The sequence below is a fragment of the Sorex araneus genome, chromosome 3 (genome assembly GCF_027595985.1).
Source record: "Sorex araneus isolate mSorAra2 chromosome 3, mSorAra2.pri, whole genome shotgun sequence".
NCBI classification, from domain to species: domain Eukaryota; kingdom Metazoa; phylum Chordata; class Mammalia; order Eulipotyphla; family Soricidae; genus Sorex; species Sorex araneus.
Genome location: NC_073304.1, coordinates 3,000,198 through 3,017,584, shown reverse-complemented (window position 1 = coordinate 3,017,584; position 17,387 = coordinate 3,000,198). Strand labels below are relative to the sequence as shown.

General features: G+C 61.4%; 1 protein-coding gene across 1 annotated transcript in view; it reads left to right on the top strand.

The window, feature by feature from the left end:
* Positions 1-1,786: 1,786 nt before the first annotated feature.
* EVL (Enah/Vasp-like) overlaps positions 1,787-17,387 on the top strand; it is a 64,319-nt gene continuing 48,718 nt past the window's right edge. Inside the window, exon 1 of the mRNA XM_055132720.1 lies at positions 1,787-1,921. Within this exon, the coding sequence (XP_054988695.1) occupies positions 1,917-1,921 (5 nt within the window). The 5' untranslated portion in view covers positions 1,787-1,916. The remainder of the gene's footprint in view (positions 1,922-17,387) is intronic.

The following is a 17,387-nucleotide window of genomic DNA, read 5'->3' as shown; positions in this document are numbered from 1 at the left end:
TAGCAGAGCCAAATCCTGAGGTTGGGAAGAGAGGGGAAAAGAAGGCTGGGAGGGCCGGAACCCCTGGCACTGCTAACAAGGCCCATGTGCCCATTCGAATCTGGTTTGGTTTAGTTTGAGGGCCACACCTGGGAACGCTCAGGGGCTGGTCCCCCGGTGGTGCTGGGGTCACCCCTACTGCGGTGGGAATTGGGGGGCTGCATACACAGGATGTGCTCCAGCCTTTTGAGCTAGCTCCCCTCCCAGTTGGAGATTGAAGACACGGGCTTAAGCAAGCAGGATAAGGAAGGTGGAGATGCCACAGTGAACGCTGGGGACCATGACTGCCCCAAACTGGACTCCGCGGGCTTGAGATTTGGGTTTAAACCCTGCTCCACCACCCTGGGTAAAACGACAGTACTGCTTCTCAGTCCGGCCAGGAGGTGACCTTCTACAGCCACCCATCTCCCCCCTATACACATTACAACCCCCAACCCCTTGTGATACTCTTTTTCAGACCCAATTTTTTAAAAAGCAGCAACATTGAGAATGCAGGGCCAAGTAAAATGGGCCAGGGGGTTTGATTTCCAGCAGCATAGAGGGTCTTGAACTTGGGAAGATGGGACTTAACAGAAAACCTGGTGATCTTCTACTGAGAGGGACATTGCTATGTTGCATAATCTGTGGTTCGAGGTCACAAAACTCAAAGGGTGGTCGTGCTAGGCTGCGGAGGCGAGGGGTGGGGGGGTGTCTCTGCAGGCATTGCCATCATCCCAAAGCAGAGACTCCAAGTTTCAGACATGGCTCTTTGTTTCCCAAGGTGGGGGGTTCAACTTTTAGTGACCTCCACACCCTCCTGATCTCATCTGCTCCCAGTGTTGGCGCTCGAGACCCGGCTGGGTGTAGAGGAACCTGGCCACGTAGCATCAGCCTCTTGTATTAGCAGGAGAGCCCGGCGGACTCAGTGAATGGGAGGACGCCGGGAGCAGAGGATGGCTTAGTGCAGGTCCAGCATCCAGCCCCTCTGGGCCACGCCCACCTATAACCACGCCCTTCACGACTCAGATTTCCTCGGAGGTCCGGCTCCCGGTGGCTCCCTGACCATTGGGGCCCCAAGGTTCTCCTTTCCTCCAAGCCCCGCCCCTCCGCCCCGCCCTGCCCTTGCGGTCCTATTTGGAGGCTCGCTCCGCCCCTCACGGCTCTTCTTCTCTCTAAGCCCCGCCCCACCCTGCCCCTGCGGTCCCGCCCTCAGAGGCTCGCTCCGCCCCTCACGGCTCGCCTTCCCTCTAAGCTCCGCCCCTCTCTGCCCCTGAGGTCCCGCCTTCAGAGGCTCGCTCCGCCCCCCAGGGTCGCTTTTCCCCTAAGCCCCGCCTTCAGAGGCTCGCCACGCCCCTCGCGGCCCGCCTTCCCCCAGGCCCCGCCCCGGGCCCGCCCCAGGCCCCGCCCCCTCGGCGCTCGGGCTGGGCCGCGGGGCCCCGCGCCTTTTGTGTCGGGCCTGGGCGCGCGCTCTCCTCAGCGGTGGCGGCCGGGGGGACGCGCTCGCTCCCCTCATCGGCGAGGGGGCGCCCTCCGAGTGCACTGGCGGGCCGGCCCGCCGCCCGCGCGCGTCCTCCCGCCCCCGCCCCGGCGCGTCCGGGGGCGCCCGCGCCCCCCGGGGGGCCGCCGCCCCGAGCCCGCGGCGGGCGCGCCGCCCCCTCGCCGCCGCCCGGGCACGCGCCCGCCAAGATGGCCGGGGCCGGGGCCCACCTGCCGGCCGCCGCCGCCGCCCCGCCGCCCCGCACCTAGGGCCCCGCGCCCGCCCGCGCCCCGCGAAGATGCGCCCGCCCTGCCCGCCGCAGCCCAGCCACGCGCGGAGCCGCCGCGCCCGGGGCCGGCTGCCCCGCTGAGCCGCGCCCCGCGCCCGCCGCGCCCCCGGCCCGGCCCGCCCGGCCGCCGCCATGAGGTGAGTGAGGCGCGCGGGCGGGGGGTCCGGGGTCCGGGGGACGGGGGACGGGGCGGGGGCGGGAGGACGCGCGCCACCCGGGCTGGCCATTGTGCGCTTGGCGCGGGCGCCCCGCCGGAGCGTTCCCGCCGGCCCCGGCCCTGGAGGTGGGGCGAGGCCCGGCCCCTCCGCCCCGCGCCCCCCTGCGCCCCGCGCCCCCCCGCGCCTCGCGCCCCCCCGCGTCCCTCCGCCCCGCGCCACCCTCCCCGCGCCCCGCCGGCCCCGCGCCCCGCGCCCCCCTGCGCCCCGCGCCCCTCCGCCCCGCGCCCCGCCGGCCCCGCGTCCACCCGCCCCGCGCCTCGTCTCCGCGCGCCCCGCCGGCCCCGCGCCCCCCCCGGCCCCGCGCCCCTCCGCCCCGCCGGCCCCGCGCCCCCCCCCCGGCCCCGCGCCCCTCCGCCCCTCCGCCCCGCGCCTCGTCTCCGCGCGCCCCGCGCCCCTCCGCCCCTCCGCCCCGCGCCTCGTCACCGCGCGCCCCTCCGCGTGGGCCGGTGCGCACGGTGGCGAGCTGACGCGCCCCCGGCAGAGGAGGCAGGATTCCGGGCTCCCTTCCGCGGCGGGCCTCGGCGCTCCCTCAACTTCAGCGCCCCGACGCGTGGGAAGGGGTGTCGTCGCTGGGCGCTGGGCTGGCTCCCGGCCCCGTGCTCAGGGCTGGCTCCCGGCCCCGTGTTCAGGGCTCGCTCCCGGCCTCGTGCTCAGGGCTGGCTCCCGGCCCCGTGCTCAGGGCTGGCTCCCGGCCCCGTGCTCAGGGCTGGCTCCCGGCTCCGTGCTCAGGGCTGGCTCCCGGCTCCGTGCTCAGGGCTGGCTCCCGGCTCCGTGCTCTGGGATCATCCCCAGCCCCGTGCTCAGGGCTGGCTCCCGGCCCCATGCTCTGGGCTCGCTCCTGGCCCCGTGCTCTGGGGGCTCCATCCTCTGGGATCACCCCGGCTCCATGCTCTGAGATCATCCCCAGCTCCATGCTCTGGGATTATCCCCAGCTCCGTGCTCAGGGTTGACTCCCGGCTCCGTGCTCAGAGATCATTCTGGACTCTATGCTTAGACTCACTCCTGGCTCTGAGCTCAGGGATCACTGGGGGGCGGGGGTACCTGCTGTGCAGGGGATCAAACCTGGTGAGCCGCGTGCAAGACAGGCGCCCTCCCTGCTGCGCTGTCTCCGCAGGGGCCAGGAGTAGAAGATCCCCTCCTGTTATGTGCCCGTGCCCTCTGGTGGCCTTCGGGCCTGCTGGCCCCTGCGCTCAGCCCTCACTCCCGGGGCTGCTCTGGGCTGCCCGTGTGCCGGGCAGGTGCTGTCGCCCCTGTTCCAGGCCCCGTTAGTAAAGTGCCCTGGAAAGGCCTTACCCAGGTTTCTTTTCTTTTGGGTTTACACTTCCAGTTCTTGCTAATTCGTTTGTCTATTTCCTGCTGATTTATCCCGAAGTCAGGAGCAGGTTTCCCCTAATATTTAAAAGTCTTACTGGTTTGTGTCTTTTAGTTTTGTTTGATTTTAGGTCACAACCACTCGTGCTCGTGACTGACTCCTGGTGGGCCCTGAGGGACCGTACGGAGTGTCAGGGATAGGACCCGGTGGGACCAAGCTCCCCACGCTCTGTGCTGTCACCAGCCCCTGTCCTTTAGATGAGTGTCTGTAGTCCCCTTGAATATGTTGTGCAGTGTGTGAAGAGGTCAGTTTCGTTTTTCACTGGTCACTTACTCCGCACGGCCAGCTACGAGGCCGTCCTCCTGTAGCGCGGCAGTCCCTCTGCCATCCTGCTTCTCAGGGGCACTCTTTGGGGTCCACAGAGACCCCCTGTACCTCACTGGCTGCCTGCAAGCATGTGGTCGTGAGTTCAAATCTTTGGTGTCCCACATGCGCCACATTCGGTCCAGGCGGCCCCGCTGCTTGCGTCTGGCAGCCCGGCTGCCCGGGATCCCCAGCACCACCAGCCGCGCCATGGCCGGGGCAGTGACCGCCCCAAGAAGGGGTGAACCCTGGGCAAGTGCCATAACTAAAAAGGATGTGCCGGCCGTGTCCAGGCAGCGTGGGGACCCCGGGGGAAAGCCCCGGCCATACCCTGGGCACCTCAGCTGGGAGCGAGAGTCCCCGCGAGCACTAAAGGAGAAGGGTGTGCGACCCCCAGTCGGCCTCGGCCACTAGGGAGGAGTGGGGGCGGGGAAGGCTGTTTCACATACCCCCTCCGGAATCCCTAGGGCACTTCCCTGGGCAGCAGGGCCTGACCGTGTTTATTTGCGAATGTTGTTATTCATCCTTTAGGGGGACCGTTTCGTTGGGATTAAATGCATGTGCCATAAAACCTGCCCATCTGGCAGCGCTGCTCGAGGTTTCCAGGCCTTTCCGTAAGTCCAGCATCGATCGCCAGCGTCTTAGTTGAGACAATATTTTCCTCCCGGGCTTGGGAGGGTCTTTTTCGGGGTCTCAGGATCTTGGTTTGCTGTGTCTGGGCATTGGAGTCTCTCTCTGAAGAGACGTGGCCTCGCACGGTGTTCCTTTGGAAGCTGTCTGTCCTTCTCCCTGCCTGCTTTTAGAGCAGTCTCTTCCGGGGGCTGCAGGGACGGACAGTGGGGAGGACGCTGGCCTTGCCCAGGCAGGTTTGATCCCAGCGTCCGATATGTCCGCTGAGCACTGCTTGGAGTTAGACCTGAGCATCACCAGGGGGTGTGGCCAAAAACAAGACAAGAAGTCTCTTTGTCTCTGATTTTTATTTATTTATTTATTGCTTTTTGGGTCACACCTGGCTTACTCCTGGCTCTGCACTCAGGAATCACTCCTGGCGGGGCAGTGCTCAGGGGACCATATGGGATGCCGGGAATCGAACCCGGGTCGGCCGCGTGCAAGGCAAACACCCTCCCCGCTGTGCTATTGCTCCAGCCCCTTTGTCTTTGATTTATAATGGTGTGTCTGTTATGGTTTCTTTTGGAAGGGGTCACACCCAGTGGTGCCCAGGGGTTACTCTGGCCCTGCACTCAGGAACCCCGCCTGGTGGGACTCTGGGGACCCTAGGGGATGCTGGGAGTCGAACCTGGGTGGGGTGCAAAGCCGGCACCCTCCCCACTGCGCTGTCTGCCGGCCCTGTTTGTCTTGGTTTCATTTTTTCCATTTGACTAGGGTGCTTGCTTCTGTGCCGCGTGCCTCTGCTGAGTGCTCGCAGCCGTTGGTTTTCAGGGTCACTCCCGCCCCGTCCCTACTGCTGGGTCCATCACTCCTGAGTCGGCCCATCCTGGCCCCCTTCCCTGCGCCTCTACCATCACCCGGACTGCCTCCTCACTGCCGCCTTCTGCTCTCAGTAGCCATTAAGCCTCTCAGTTGAGTTTTGTGTTTCACCTAGTATTTCCGTGGGTTTTTTCCAGCTGTTTAATTTCCATGTGGTTCTTAAGTGGGTTGAGGGGGCCGCTGTATGGGGGCCACACCCAGTGTGCTTCGGACCGTGCAGCGTGGGGTTGGCCCCGTGAGAGGGCAGTGCCATAACTCCTCTGCCTCTCATTGGCCCCGTGGTGGCCTGTTTTGGGGGAGGTGGGGAGCAGTTCGGGGCACCCCACCTGTGCCCGGGATCGTTTGTGGCGCTGAGCAGGGCCGGCTGTGTGCAGGGCCGCACCCCAACCCCAGTACTGCTCCCCAGTGCCGCTTGTCTTTCGTTGTTGTGGTTTTGGTTTTTGGTTTTCAGTCACACCTGTCAGTGTTCAGGGCTTACTCCCAGCTCAGTGCTCAGGGGTCGGCCCGGCAGGGGTCGAGGGACCATAGGGGGCACTGTCAGATCTGTGCGTGTTGCGTGCCAGGAAGCGCCTTCCCTGCTTGCTGTGGCCCCAGGCCCACCGCACTGCCTTTTCCAGTGACTGCTCGTTATCGACTGTCCTTCCGTCATGAACAGAGCCCGTGTGATGAGCCTTCAGGTGCCCGGCTGAGGCTGCTCGGGAGGTTCGCTGAGCACTGAGGACCAGGGGTCCCAGGCGGCCGATGTGTGGGCGCTGCACCCTCTCAGTTGGCGCCATCCCTCTCAGACGCACACAGGCTCCTGACCCATTTCTCGGCGAAGTGTGACTTGTATCTAGTCTCTTCCTGCTTTTCCCCAGTGTCTAGCCTGTGCCTGGTGCGTGTGCATGCGTCTGTGCATGGGTGCGTGTGTGAGCGTGTGTGCGTCTGTGCATGGGTGCGTGTGTGAGCGTGTGTGTGTCTGTGCATGGGTGCGTGTGTGAGCGTGTGTGCATCTGTGCATGGGTGTGAGATTGCATGGTGTACGTCTGTGCGTGCGTGTGCGCACTGGACATACCTCCGCCACGTCCTTCTGCAGAGAGGCATGGGTGCGTGTTCTGTTTTGGGGAGCACCCTGATCCCCATGAGTCAGCCGCGGCAGCCCCGGGTGTGGGTGCGACACTTCCCAGCACCCTGGGAATTGGCAGGCGCCCGGAAAGGAGCCCCTGGCGCCCCTCCCCCCAGGCTCCGGGCAGTGGCGGTGCCGCGCCTGCTGCTCCTGTCCTTGCTGGGGGTGGTTCCTTGAAGTCGCGTGGCTGAGAGATGGCGCGGGGGCAGTTGGAGCCTGTTTAGTTGGTCGGAGATGGAGGCCCGGGACCATGGGCAGTTCCTGTTTCTCTGGGAACTGTGGGGGCCTGGGGGTGCGGCCGTCTGGGGGCTCTGTCCTCACTGGCACAGGGCTGGGAAAAGGTGTTTCTCAGTTCCTTTCACTCCTCCTCCCTCCCACCGCCTTCGCCCCTTCGCTCCCCGTTGACATTCCCGCCCCGACCGAGGCGTGCGGGTGAGGTGAGAGCACGCGGCCGGAGCCAGTTCTGCAGACTCCCAGGCCCGAGTCAGTCTGTTCCCGCCTGTTCCATCCTGTTTCAAGTCGTTTCTCCCCCCGCAGGTGTGTTCAGACGTGGTGGCGCTGACCAGCGGTTCCGAGTTAGACTGCGGCTGCCCGGCTGCCCAGCCGCTGCTGTGTCTCGTGCGCCCGTGTCCCCTGCCCGTCACCTCGGCTCATTTGGTTGCTGGGTTTATAGGCAGCTTGGTTCACTCCTGAAAACCTCTTTCCTTCTCGCTCCATCCTGAATGTGCTCAGTGGAAAGCAGACCTCTCTGTCTGTCTGTCTGTCTATCTGTCTCTGCTTTCTCTGTCTCTCGCCCACCCAGAGATGCTCAGGGCAGACTCCTGGCTCCATGCTCAGGAATCACTCCTGAAGGTGCCGGAGGGACCATATGGGGTGCTGGGGATCAAACCCGGGCCCGTCACACTCAAGGCAAGCACCCTTCCTGCTGGGCTCTCTCTCTGTCCCCACATGCAGTCATTTCTTGGGAGCACTGAAATGTGGAGTGTGGTGCCCTGTCCCTCTGGGAGCCTCCTGGAAAGGTGTACCTGGACAGCTGGGGCTTGTGCCCAGATTTGAGCTGAAAGGTCTTGGCCAGAGAGTTTGGACTTAACTCAGAGTTGGGACTTTGTATGAGTTTAATTTGCTTTCCTTGCATAATTTCCCTTTTCTCAGTGGCATCCTAGAAGGGCTGGTCTTGATTCATTTGGTGAGTCGTCACTGCTGTGGGACCCGAGAGCGTGGGGGGAGTGGGTGAGCTAGACACCCGCCCGAGCCCCGTCCTCAGAGAAGACCTGTGTCTCTTTCTACGTGACACACTGATCCTGTGTGTACCACCGGTGGCTCGCACTTGGACGTGGTTTAATGAGCACAAATTGCAGTGCAGACCTCTATGTGTTCAGTGGCTACCACGGAAACCACCCACCGCCTCCGGTGCCAGCATGTTCCGCTGAGGGACTTAGTCCCCCGGTGAGATGGCCCCTGTGCTTTATCCCTTTAAGATACGGAGAAGTTTTGATTCTTCCGTCATCTTTGAGTTTCTATCGGTTCGTATGTTAGGGCCATGTTCACATAACAGCTTAGCGACTGTTAAGTTGTTTCTGTTGGTTTCATCACTGTGTCCCTGTCATCCCGTTATTCAGCGATTTGCTCGAGTTCCATATAGAGGATTTTCATGGCTGCGCTGAGGCCGAACCTGAGGGGCTCTTGCCATTTAAGGCTCCGATTCATCCTTCAAGCTGCCTGGAGCCCGAGGTGGAGACGAAAGTCCCGTTAGTCTCCAGTCCCTCAGCACGTGGCAGGCAGGAGAGCCGCGTCGGGGTCTAGGGGGCAGCCCTCGGCCTCTCCAAGGGTGCACGCCAGCCTCATCTGCCCGGTCGTCTCCGGCTTCCGGAAGGTTCCTGCCCCCAGGGCCGGGCTGGCACATGAGGGCCCCGGAGATGCCTGGGACCCGCCGTATCTACAGCGCAGTGTGGTGACAGGGTGCGGTGGACGCCCTCCCCAGGCCCTTGTTCCTGGCCACTGGCCACCTTGGCATCCCTGGCCAGGGTGACCCTCGGTCCCACATGTGGGTAGAGGAGCCTTTCTCCACTTCTTTCTATCTGTGCCGTACGTGGCTGAGCTCAGGGCTTACTCCTCCCTGCTCTGTGCTGAGGGGTCACTCCTGGTGGTGCCCAGGGGACCATATGGGGTGCCAGGGATCGAACCCGGGTCAGCTGTGTGCAAGGCAAGCGTCCTCCCTGCCACCCTTTGTCTCCAGTGTTGAGGGGGCCTCTGGGGGTCTGTGGGAGAGCAGCTGGCTTGTCGATGACTTTTGTTTCTTATTAACTATTGTTTGGGGACCACGCCCAGCTGCACCGTGGGATCAGGCCTGGACGATAGGGGGCGCTGGGACGGAACCAGGCTCGGCTGCATCCAGGGAGTGCTGAGCCCTGTGCTCCTGTCTGGCCAGGACGGTGGCTTTTCAGCGTGAACAGCTTACCCTGCCGGGATGGGGACGCGGCTCGGGATTTTGCTGCTCACTGGTATCGTCTCTAGTCGTCGGAACATCATGCGTGAAACTCTGTCTTACCGTTGCACCGGACTGAGTGAGAGTAAATCAGGTCAACACAGTATTACAGAGTTTTCCCCTTTCTGCGGCGGTGTCTGACTCTCTAGGGCTTGAACCTTGCAGTCAGCCGTCAGCTCTGTGGCTGGAGTTCTGAAATGACAGGAATGTGACAGTTGGGCTTTAAGGAACCCTTGGGTGGAGCCATCCCCTTGTCAGTCAGCTGGAAGAGAGTTTGTTCTTCGAGCGTGCACTGGGATAGTTTCATTAAAAAGTGATTTCTGGGGGCTGGAGAGATAGCCCAGCGGGGAGGGCGTTTGCCTTGCACGCGACCGACCCGGGTTCGATTCCCAGCATCCCTTATGGTCCCCTGAGCACTGCCAGGAGTGATTCCTGAGTGCAGAGCCAGGAGTAATCCCTGTGCATCGCTGGGTGTGACCCAAGAAAAAAAAAAGTGATTTCTGGTGGTATTTTTCTCTCATCTAAAAAAAAATTTTTTTTTTCTGATTTGGATGTAGATTGCGTTGAAAACAGAGGATGGTGAAGCAGACAGGACGATGGCTATGGCCCCTTTATCTCTTCCGAGGGCGGGGTGAGGGGCTTCACGTAACCAGAGTCGCGCACATGGGGCGTCGGTGTGTGTGTCTCCCCCGTGACCCGTGTTCTGCGCGGCATTTGGAACGGTCTGTGACGGTCCCCCACGCCACCCCCTTCAGTATTTCATCTCTGTGAGGCAAGGGTCTGCGTGAGCAGCCCGGCTGCCTCCCGGCTACTCCCTTGGGACAGTGGGCACGAGCACATCTCTGGGGTGCAGAGGGGAGGAGCGTTGTGGTTGTCAGGGGCCGTACCCGGCAGTGCGGAGGTACTGCTCCTGACCCGGCTCCCACGTGCCCGCCTGCTCCCTGGCCCAGAAGGGAAACTTTTACTTGAGGTTTTTGCTCTTAGGCCACACCCGGTGACGCTCCGGGGTTGCTCCTGGCTCTGCACTCCTGGCGATGCTCGGGGGACCACGTGGGGTGCAGGGGATCAAACCCCGTTTGACCACATGCAAAGCAAGCGCCATGCCTGCTTGTACTATTTACCCAGCCCCAGGAATGTAAACACTTCAGGGTTCATGGGCACATGTATCAGAGTGTCAGTTTTAAGCTGAGACGAAGGGTAAGGTTAAGGGAATGGTCCTTAGTCTCGAGGCCCGGCCTCCTGGGGCTGAGAAAGCACAGGCGCGGGGATGGCTTGGAAGCCGGTGCTGCGCTTCCCACTGCTCACCAGCAGGGGGAGCCCCGCTCCCGGTTCCGCTGCGGCCGGTGCTTTTGTCCTTGAGGCCTCCCGCCGTCTGTGCGCACAGGTGTGGCCTTGGTGCTCGCCAGAGCCGCACACTGCGGCGGTGCTGGGGGTCCCAGATAGTAGGGCGCGTGTGGGTAGCGCTGGGATTGGGCTGGGGCCTCAGGTCTGCAGAGCGGGCACTTTCTGCCCCTGGTTTTTGAAATGTATTTTGTTTGTTTGTTTTGGGGCCACTCCTGGTTCTGCGCTCAGGATCCCACCTGGCAGTACCTGGGGAACATGTGGGATGTTGGGGATCGAGCCCTGGCTGGCTGCATGCAAGGCGAGTGCCGTCCCCGCTGCACCATCTCTCCCGCCCCCTGAAAAACCTTTTTTTCCCCTTGCTTTTTGAGCACACCCGGCGATGCGCAGGGGTTACTCCTGGCTCTGCACTCAGGAATTACCCCTGGCGGTGCTCAGGGGACCGTATGGGATGCTGGGAATCGAACCCGGGTTGGCTGCGTGCAAGGCAAACACCCTCCCTGCTGTGTTATCGCTCCAGCCCCTGAAATACCCTTTCTAAACCGAGGCCGAGCCTGCCTCCTCTATCCTCAGCAGCCTCGTTTCGAGTCAGGCAGGTCTGGAATGCTGCCCCCAGGTAGCCGAAGGGAATTACTCCATCCTTCCAAACCTTCGATTTCTTCCCTGTTTACCTGTTGGTGAGTGTGGGGGCCACCCCCAGCCGTGCTCAGGGCTACCTCCTGACTGCTCGGGCATTGCTCCTGGCAGGACTCCCGGGGCCATAGACAGTGCCAGGTCGACTGTGCAAGACAGGTACCCTGCCCCCGGACGATCTCTCCAGCCCTGGCTTTCTCACGTAGAAATGGGCGTCCTGTCGCCTCCTCCCCAGGGTCCGGTGAGACCCACTGAGCGTGTGCCAGCCAAGGTTAGCCGAGACGCCCGCTGCCCCCCTGGTCATTGTTTCTTTCTTTCTTTTTTTTTTTTTTTGCTTTTTGGGTCACACCCGGTGATGCTCAGGGGTTACTCTTGGCTTTGCACTCAGGAATTACTCCTGGAGGTGCTTGGGGGACCGTATGGGATGCCGGGATCGAACCCGGGTCGGCCACGTGCAAGGTGAACGCCCTACCCGCTGTGCTATTGCTCCGGTCCCCCTGGTCATTGTTTCTTTGGCGAAGATATGACCTGGAAAATCAGGACAGTTTTTGCTCCTCAGACACATGCCCTCATTTGCTGACGGCGTGGGGCCATTTCCCAGCTCAGGCCCTGCGGGCGGCCCTCCCGCCTGGACCGACCTCCCCAGCGGCCCCACTGCCCACGACTGGGCCTGGCGCTTGCTCAGATGCTTGATAAATATTGACACTGCGCTGCCGCCAGTGTGGGCAATAGCTGGAGGTGCGCGTGCCAGCTTGGCCGGGATCCCGCCAGTGCCACATTGCGGCAGCCGGCCCCACACGGCTGCAGCCAGGGCCTGTGGGAGCTGCTGCCAGCGTGCGGGGGGCGGGGGGGCATGGGGAAGGACTCCCCTTTTCCCGCTGGGGCTCTAACCGCCCCGGCAGCTAGTCGTCCGCCTGCAGTGTGCCGGGAACCGTGGGGGCAGGCCTGGGTTCTGCTCCCCAGGCTGAAACGCTGCTCCTCTAACGTCGGCTCCTTCTCAGCGACGCCCGTGGGACGTTTGGGGCCTGCAGGAGGAGCAGCCACTCAGTAGGGGGCGCTTCCTTCACCCAACGCAGCCTGTGGGTCCCCCATAGTTCGGGTCCGTGTTGGGCCTGGACTCAGGGAGTACCGGGGTGCCTCCAGGGTTTCCACTCGTTCTCTCTGCTCCACAGTGCTCGCGGGCACCCCGAGTCTCCTCCTTTCAGGGCCCCCTGGCCTGGGGACCTGGGCTCTGGCGGGCACTGACTCGTGGTTTGCACATGTTCTGCATCTGGGGACCCCTGGGCGTCTCTCCAGCCCTGCCCTGTGCCTGACCGTTTCCCTCGTCAGCCGGGCGCCTGGTTGCCTGCTGCTCCAGTGACTCGCTCTCCAAGCCAGGGTGAGTTTCCCTGCGTGAAACAGACAGGACCAGCCTTCTGAGAGGCGGGCCGGGAGGACTCCCGCTGTGCCTCGGGAGGGGAGCCCACTCTCGGCCCCGCCCATCACTGGGAGCCCACAGTCTGTTTGGGAGCAGCTTTGTGAGCGGTGAAAATCCCTCATTTGTAAAACCTTAGAAAGCAGTTAGACTGCCCAGCTCATCTCCCTGGCAACCGGCCTGTGGCCCTGGGGGGCGGGGTGGGAAACACATACACTGACTGAAAGAGCAGGCAGCCTGCCTGGGAAAGCAGGGGCTAGCGGCCGAGGAAGGGGCCCGGGCCGCTTCTGCCTGTGCTGGGGGCTCTCTTATTTGGGGGCGCGTTTTCCCGTCATTGCTTGGGGTATGGCCTTTGGTCTCTGCCCTCCGGGTTTTCTCTTGAATCTCTCTCTGTCCTCCCCTTACTTCCCAGATAAACTTGTTTTACTTCGAAAGAGAGAGAAATGCTGGGGCCTGAGTGAGCATAGGGGGTGTGGCCTCGCTCGCACCCGAGCAGGTTCCGTCCCTGGCGTCCCATACGGTCCCCGGTCCCGCCAGCAGCCAGCCCGAGCACAGCTCAGCGTGGCCCAGAAACAAACGAGAAAAGAAGAGGTAGAAACTGGGTCCTAAGTTTGGCTGTCCCCCCTGCCTGCGCCTCAGTCAGCCCCTGGCCCCCCAGCCCGGGCGGCCCCCAGAGCCCCGCTCACATCCTGTTGGGAGTCAGCCCTCCCCCGCCCCAGCGTGCGGCCAGTGTGGAGTAGCGCGGGCAGGCCCGATGTCAGGTGGACTCTGGCCCGGGGTCCATGCCCGTCCGCAGCTCAGCCCCCCACTCCTCAGGGGAGCCCTGAGGCACCGGCCCAGGGCACAGGGCCAGCTGGGAGTTTGCTGTCAGGCCCCGTGTGTATCCCGGGCTCCGTGGCCGAGATCTTGGGAAGGAGCCTGTATCCTGACAGCCTGGGTCGGAGGGACGAAGGGCAGCAGCCAGGACCCCGCGTGTCCTCAGGCCTTTACACGGTTGTGTATCTGCTGGATCGTGCGTGCATTGCTTGGCAGTTAGAAATAAAAAGGATGGCTCTGGGGGTTGGAGCAATAGCACAGCGGGTAGGGCGTTTGCCTTGCACGCGGCCGACCCGAGTTTGATTCCCAGCATCCCATATGGGCTCCTGAGCACCGCCAGGAGTAATTCCTGAGTGCAGAGCCAGGAGTAACCCCTGTGCATTGCCGGGTGTGACCCAAAAACAAACAAACAAATAAATAAATAAATAAAATTAAAAGGATGGGTCTGTTGTTTCCCCTTTTAAAAAAGGTTTGTTTATAGAGACACTGTACGGGATGTGAGAATATAGCGTGTGTTTTATAGAGTGACTCTCGTGCAGTCAGTGACCGTGCCAGCTGAGAGGCCCCAAAATGGATTTGGCCCGTTTCAGAGAGTCACTTTGTGCCCCTAGAAATCTCCCTTTCTTAAGAGAACAAAGAGAAAACTTGCCCCGGCTGCCCCGAGACCACTACCTCTACCCAGATTATCCGTCCCCCGGCCCCCACAAGCCCCACTGGAAGTTCGTAGCTGCCCGCTGGAGGGCCCGCGCGGCCAGTGGCACGACCTCCCGTGCGTGCGTCTCGATTCACACGGGAAAGGTGGTGAAGTTTCAGCACATGCAGATAAAAACGCACACGTCTCCAGTTGCGCAGTCAACGGGAGCTCCTGGCATTGGGCTCCGGGCTCTGCGTGCAGAACCGCTTACGGTCGCGCCCGTGTGTCCATCGGTGTCCATCTTCACCAGCGAGGGCTGTTTCCAGTTGCCCTCCGTGCCAGGCTGCAGACACAGTGAGCGCGGCAGCCACGACTCCCCGCGGCTCCTGAATGCAGATGGGGCGCCCAGCCCCTGAGCTCTCGTCCTGGTGGTTTTATTCGCGGGCTTTTGTGGTAGGCCCGGGGCAGTGGCCACCCTGGGCACGGGGTCTATTCCCGGCTCTGGCTGTTCCGGGAGCTTCTCAGTGGCTGGAGACAGTTATGTCCAACAAGCCTTTTCTTCTCTTAATTAAGTGTCCTCTGTTTCCGTGAGGTGTGATTTATCTCCAGTTAGTGGCCCTCGGGGACTGTCCCTTCACCGAGCCGTCCTGCTCCAGGCTCTTTCACGAGGAACCTTTTCAGGTCTCTAACCAGGGCCTGGACACAGAAAGGAGGCACAGAAATGCAACCCTGAGCCCCTCGCAGGCAGGAGCAGGCCTCCCCCCGGTGCCTCTGGTGCCATCGGCGGGAAAACTCACTGTCCACTGACAGGCTTTCCCGAGGCCGCCGGGGACTCGAGCGGCATTGGAAAACTGCATTTCCCCGGCGAGGAAAGCCTGCGCTTGTCCAGAAGGGAATGGAAGCAACAGACGGCCGCAGATCAAGAGTCCCGGCCAGGGGGGGCTGGAGCAATAGCACAGCGGGTAGGGCGTTTGCCTTGCACGCGGCCGACCCGGGTTCGATTCCCAGCATCCCATATGGTTTCCCTGAGCACCGCCAGTGGTAATTCCTGAGTGCAGAGCCAGGAGTAACCCCTGTGCATTGCCGGGTGTGACCCAAAAAGCAAAAAAAAAAAAAAAAAGAGTCCCGGCCAGGAAGCAGCCCTGGAAAGAGCCTCTGCGTGAGGCTGTTCAGTGGTCAGCGCACGGGCGGGTAAGAGCCCTGGCAGCGCCCATTTGCGCTCACTGGACCAACTCCTGGGCTGCAAGGAAAACGCATGATTCCCTGCTCGCGCAGCCGAGTGGCGAGGAGATGGGGCAGGGTACCGGAGCAAGGCCGGCTGCCCCGGGCTGAAGAGCAGCTTGGGTTGCAACTAGCATGCCGAGACGGCTCAAGTGGGAGAGCGCGGCCTTCTCCCCAGATGCGGGGAGCGTGGAATTTCCATGTGCAAAGGGACTGAGGTTACACACACACACACACACACACACACACACACATCACACCGTACACAAGTCCATTCAAAATATTTTAGGACCAGAGACACAGGAGCTAAGACTTTAAAACTTCTGTGGGAGGAGCCACAGGGTCCCTGTTAGAGCGAAGGCACAGCAGGGAGGGTGTTTGTTTCGCGTGCAGCAGCCTGCCTTCCATCCCCAGCATCCCCTCTGGTCCCCCGGGCCCTGCGGGGAACGGTCCCTGCGCACAGAGCTAGGAGTAAGTCGTGAGTACCACCGGGTGTGACCCCAAAACCAAAACAGACAAAAACTACCCTGTGAGGTATGGAAAGCTTGATGGACAGGGAGAGGACTCAGATGACGAGCGCATGCTTTGCATGTATGCTTATCTGGGGCAAGGGCACACCTGGCAGTGCTCAGGGGTCACTCCTGGTGGTGCTGGGGATTGAACTGGGGTCAGCCACATGCGCGGCAAGTGCCTTAAACCTGTGCTAATAAATACAAGAGGTTAATTAACTTGAATTCAATTTTGTCCCAAGTACATATGCAGTACCTCACGGCTCAGTGAAAGTTACATAGCATTGGGGCTGGAGCGATAGCACAGCGGGTAGGGCGTTTGCCTTGCACGCAGCCAACCTGGGTTCGATTCCCAGCATCCCATATGGTCCCCCGAGCATCGCCAGGAGTAATTCCTGAGCGCAGAGCCAGGAGTAAACCCTGTGCATTGTCGGGTATGACCCAAAAAGGGAAGAAAAAAAAAGTTTAGAAAAAAAGAAATTTTATAGCTTTTGTGTGTGTGTGTCATACCTGGCAACGCACAGGGTTATTGCTCCTGGCAGTGCTCGAAGGACCATGTGGGATGCTGCGAATCGAACCCAGTCAGCCACGTGCAAGGCAAACGCCCTCTCCGCTGTGCTGTCGCTCCAGCCCCTCATAGTGTAATTTTTAAACATGACATAGTTATTTTGTTATTAAAAGCTATCGGAGTGCTGTGACCGAAGGCATCAGAGTTGAGTGTCAGGTACACAGTGTTCGGCACACCCCTCCCCCACCCCCACGGCCCTGCACCCCCAGCCGGCCTCAACAGACAAGTTGGTTGTTGTGGTTTGGGTTTCCCGCTTTGGGTGGTGCTGGCTCTGCGACACGGGTCCAGAGCTGCCGATCCCGGCACCCCGTTACTCACTGTCCATCTCTTCCCCCCTCGGTTCCTGTCCTGCTCCCTATACTCTGGGGTCAGAGTGGTCTCGGCACCCCCTCCACCTTGCATTCCCGTATTCATTCCACAGAAGTGAGGTCACCCCGTTTGTCCTCCTGGCTCTCTTCGCCCAACTTGATGGTTATCTGACAGTGCCGTCCAGGTTGCAGTGGACTGGGGGCCTCATCGTTCCTTGCCGTTGTGTAGCTCTGTCCCGCACCTCAGAACCCGTTCCTCTGCCTTTGGACACCCAGGTGGATTCCGCCTTTCGCCTACCGTACTGAGTACAGCAAGAAATAATGGTGTGCATATGCCCTTTTGTAGGATTTTTTGTGTCTTGGGGATAGATACCCCAAAGTGGAATTGCTGGGCAAAAATATGCTACCTAGTTAACATATTTAAACACATATAGGGGGCTGGAGTGGTAGTACAGCGGGAGGGCGTTTGCCTTGCACGCGGCCGACCCGGGTCCGATTCTCAGCATCCCATATGGTCCCCTGAGCACCGCCAGGGGTAATTCCTGAGCGCAGAGCCAGGAGTAACCCCTGTGCATCGCCGGGTGTGACCCAAAAAGCAAATAATAATAATAATAAAAGAATAAAAATTTTAAAAAATAATAAACACATATCCACCGGGAATTGAACTCTGTGCTTGCTGTTTCATACTTGGCCTCTTCTAGAACCTTCATTCTCGGCAGGATATGCTCCGAATGAGAAGGGGTGGGAGACAGAGCACAAAGGGGCTCACCGTCCATATTCCTAGTCACCCCCACTCCACGGGCCCCTCGCCCAGCACTGCTTGGTGTGACCCAGATAAAAAAAAAAAATTCCAGCAAAGAGATGTGGAGCTTGATGGAGTGATGCATTCCCTCCTGCCCCCTCTGGGTGGGGGTGCCGCCCCCTTCCTCCTGGAATCCTGTGTCCAGGAGGGAGAGCCAGTAAGCGGGTAAGGTGCTTGCCTGGCACGTGGCCAACTGGGTCCAATCCCCAGCACCCCGTATGGAGCCCTGCGTGCAGCTGGGGCTGGTCCCCAACAGAAATGTGGTCTGTTCCCCGCTCTCCAAAGCCCCTCAGGCCTTCGCACCGCCCAGGCCCAGGTGTGAGGCTGGTGCAGGCCCGGCCCGGGGAGAGGAGCCCGCACCTGGGCCGCCGGCCGCCGCCCCCGAG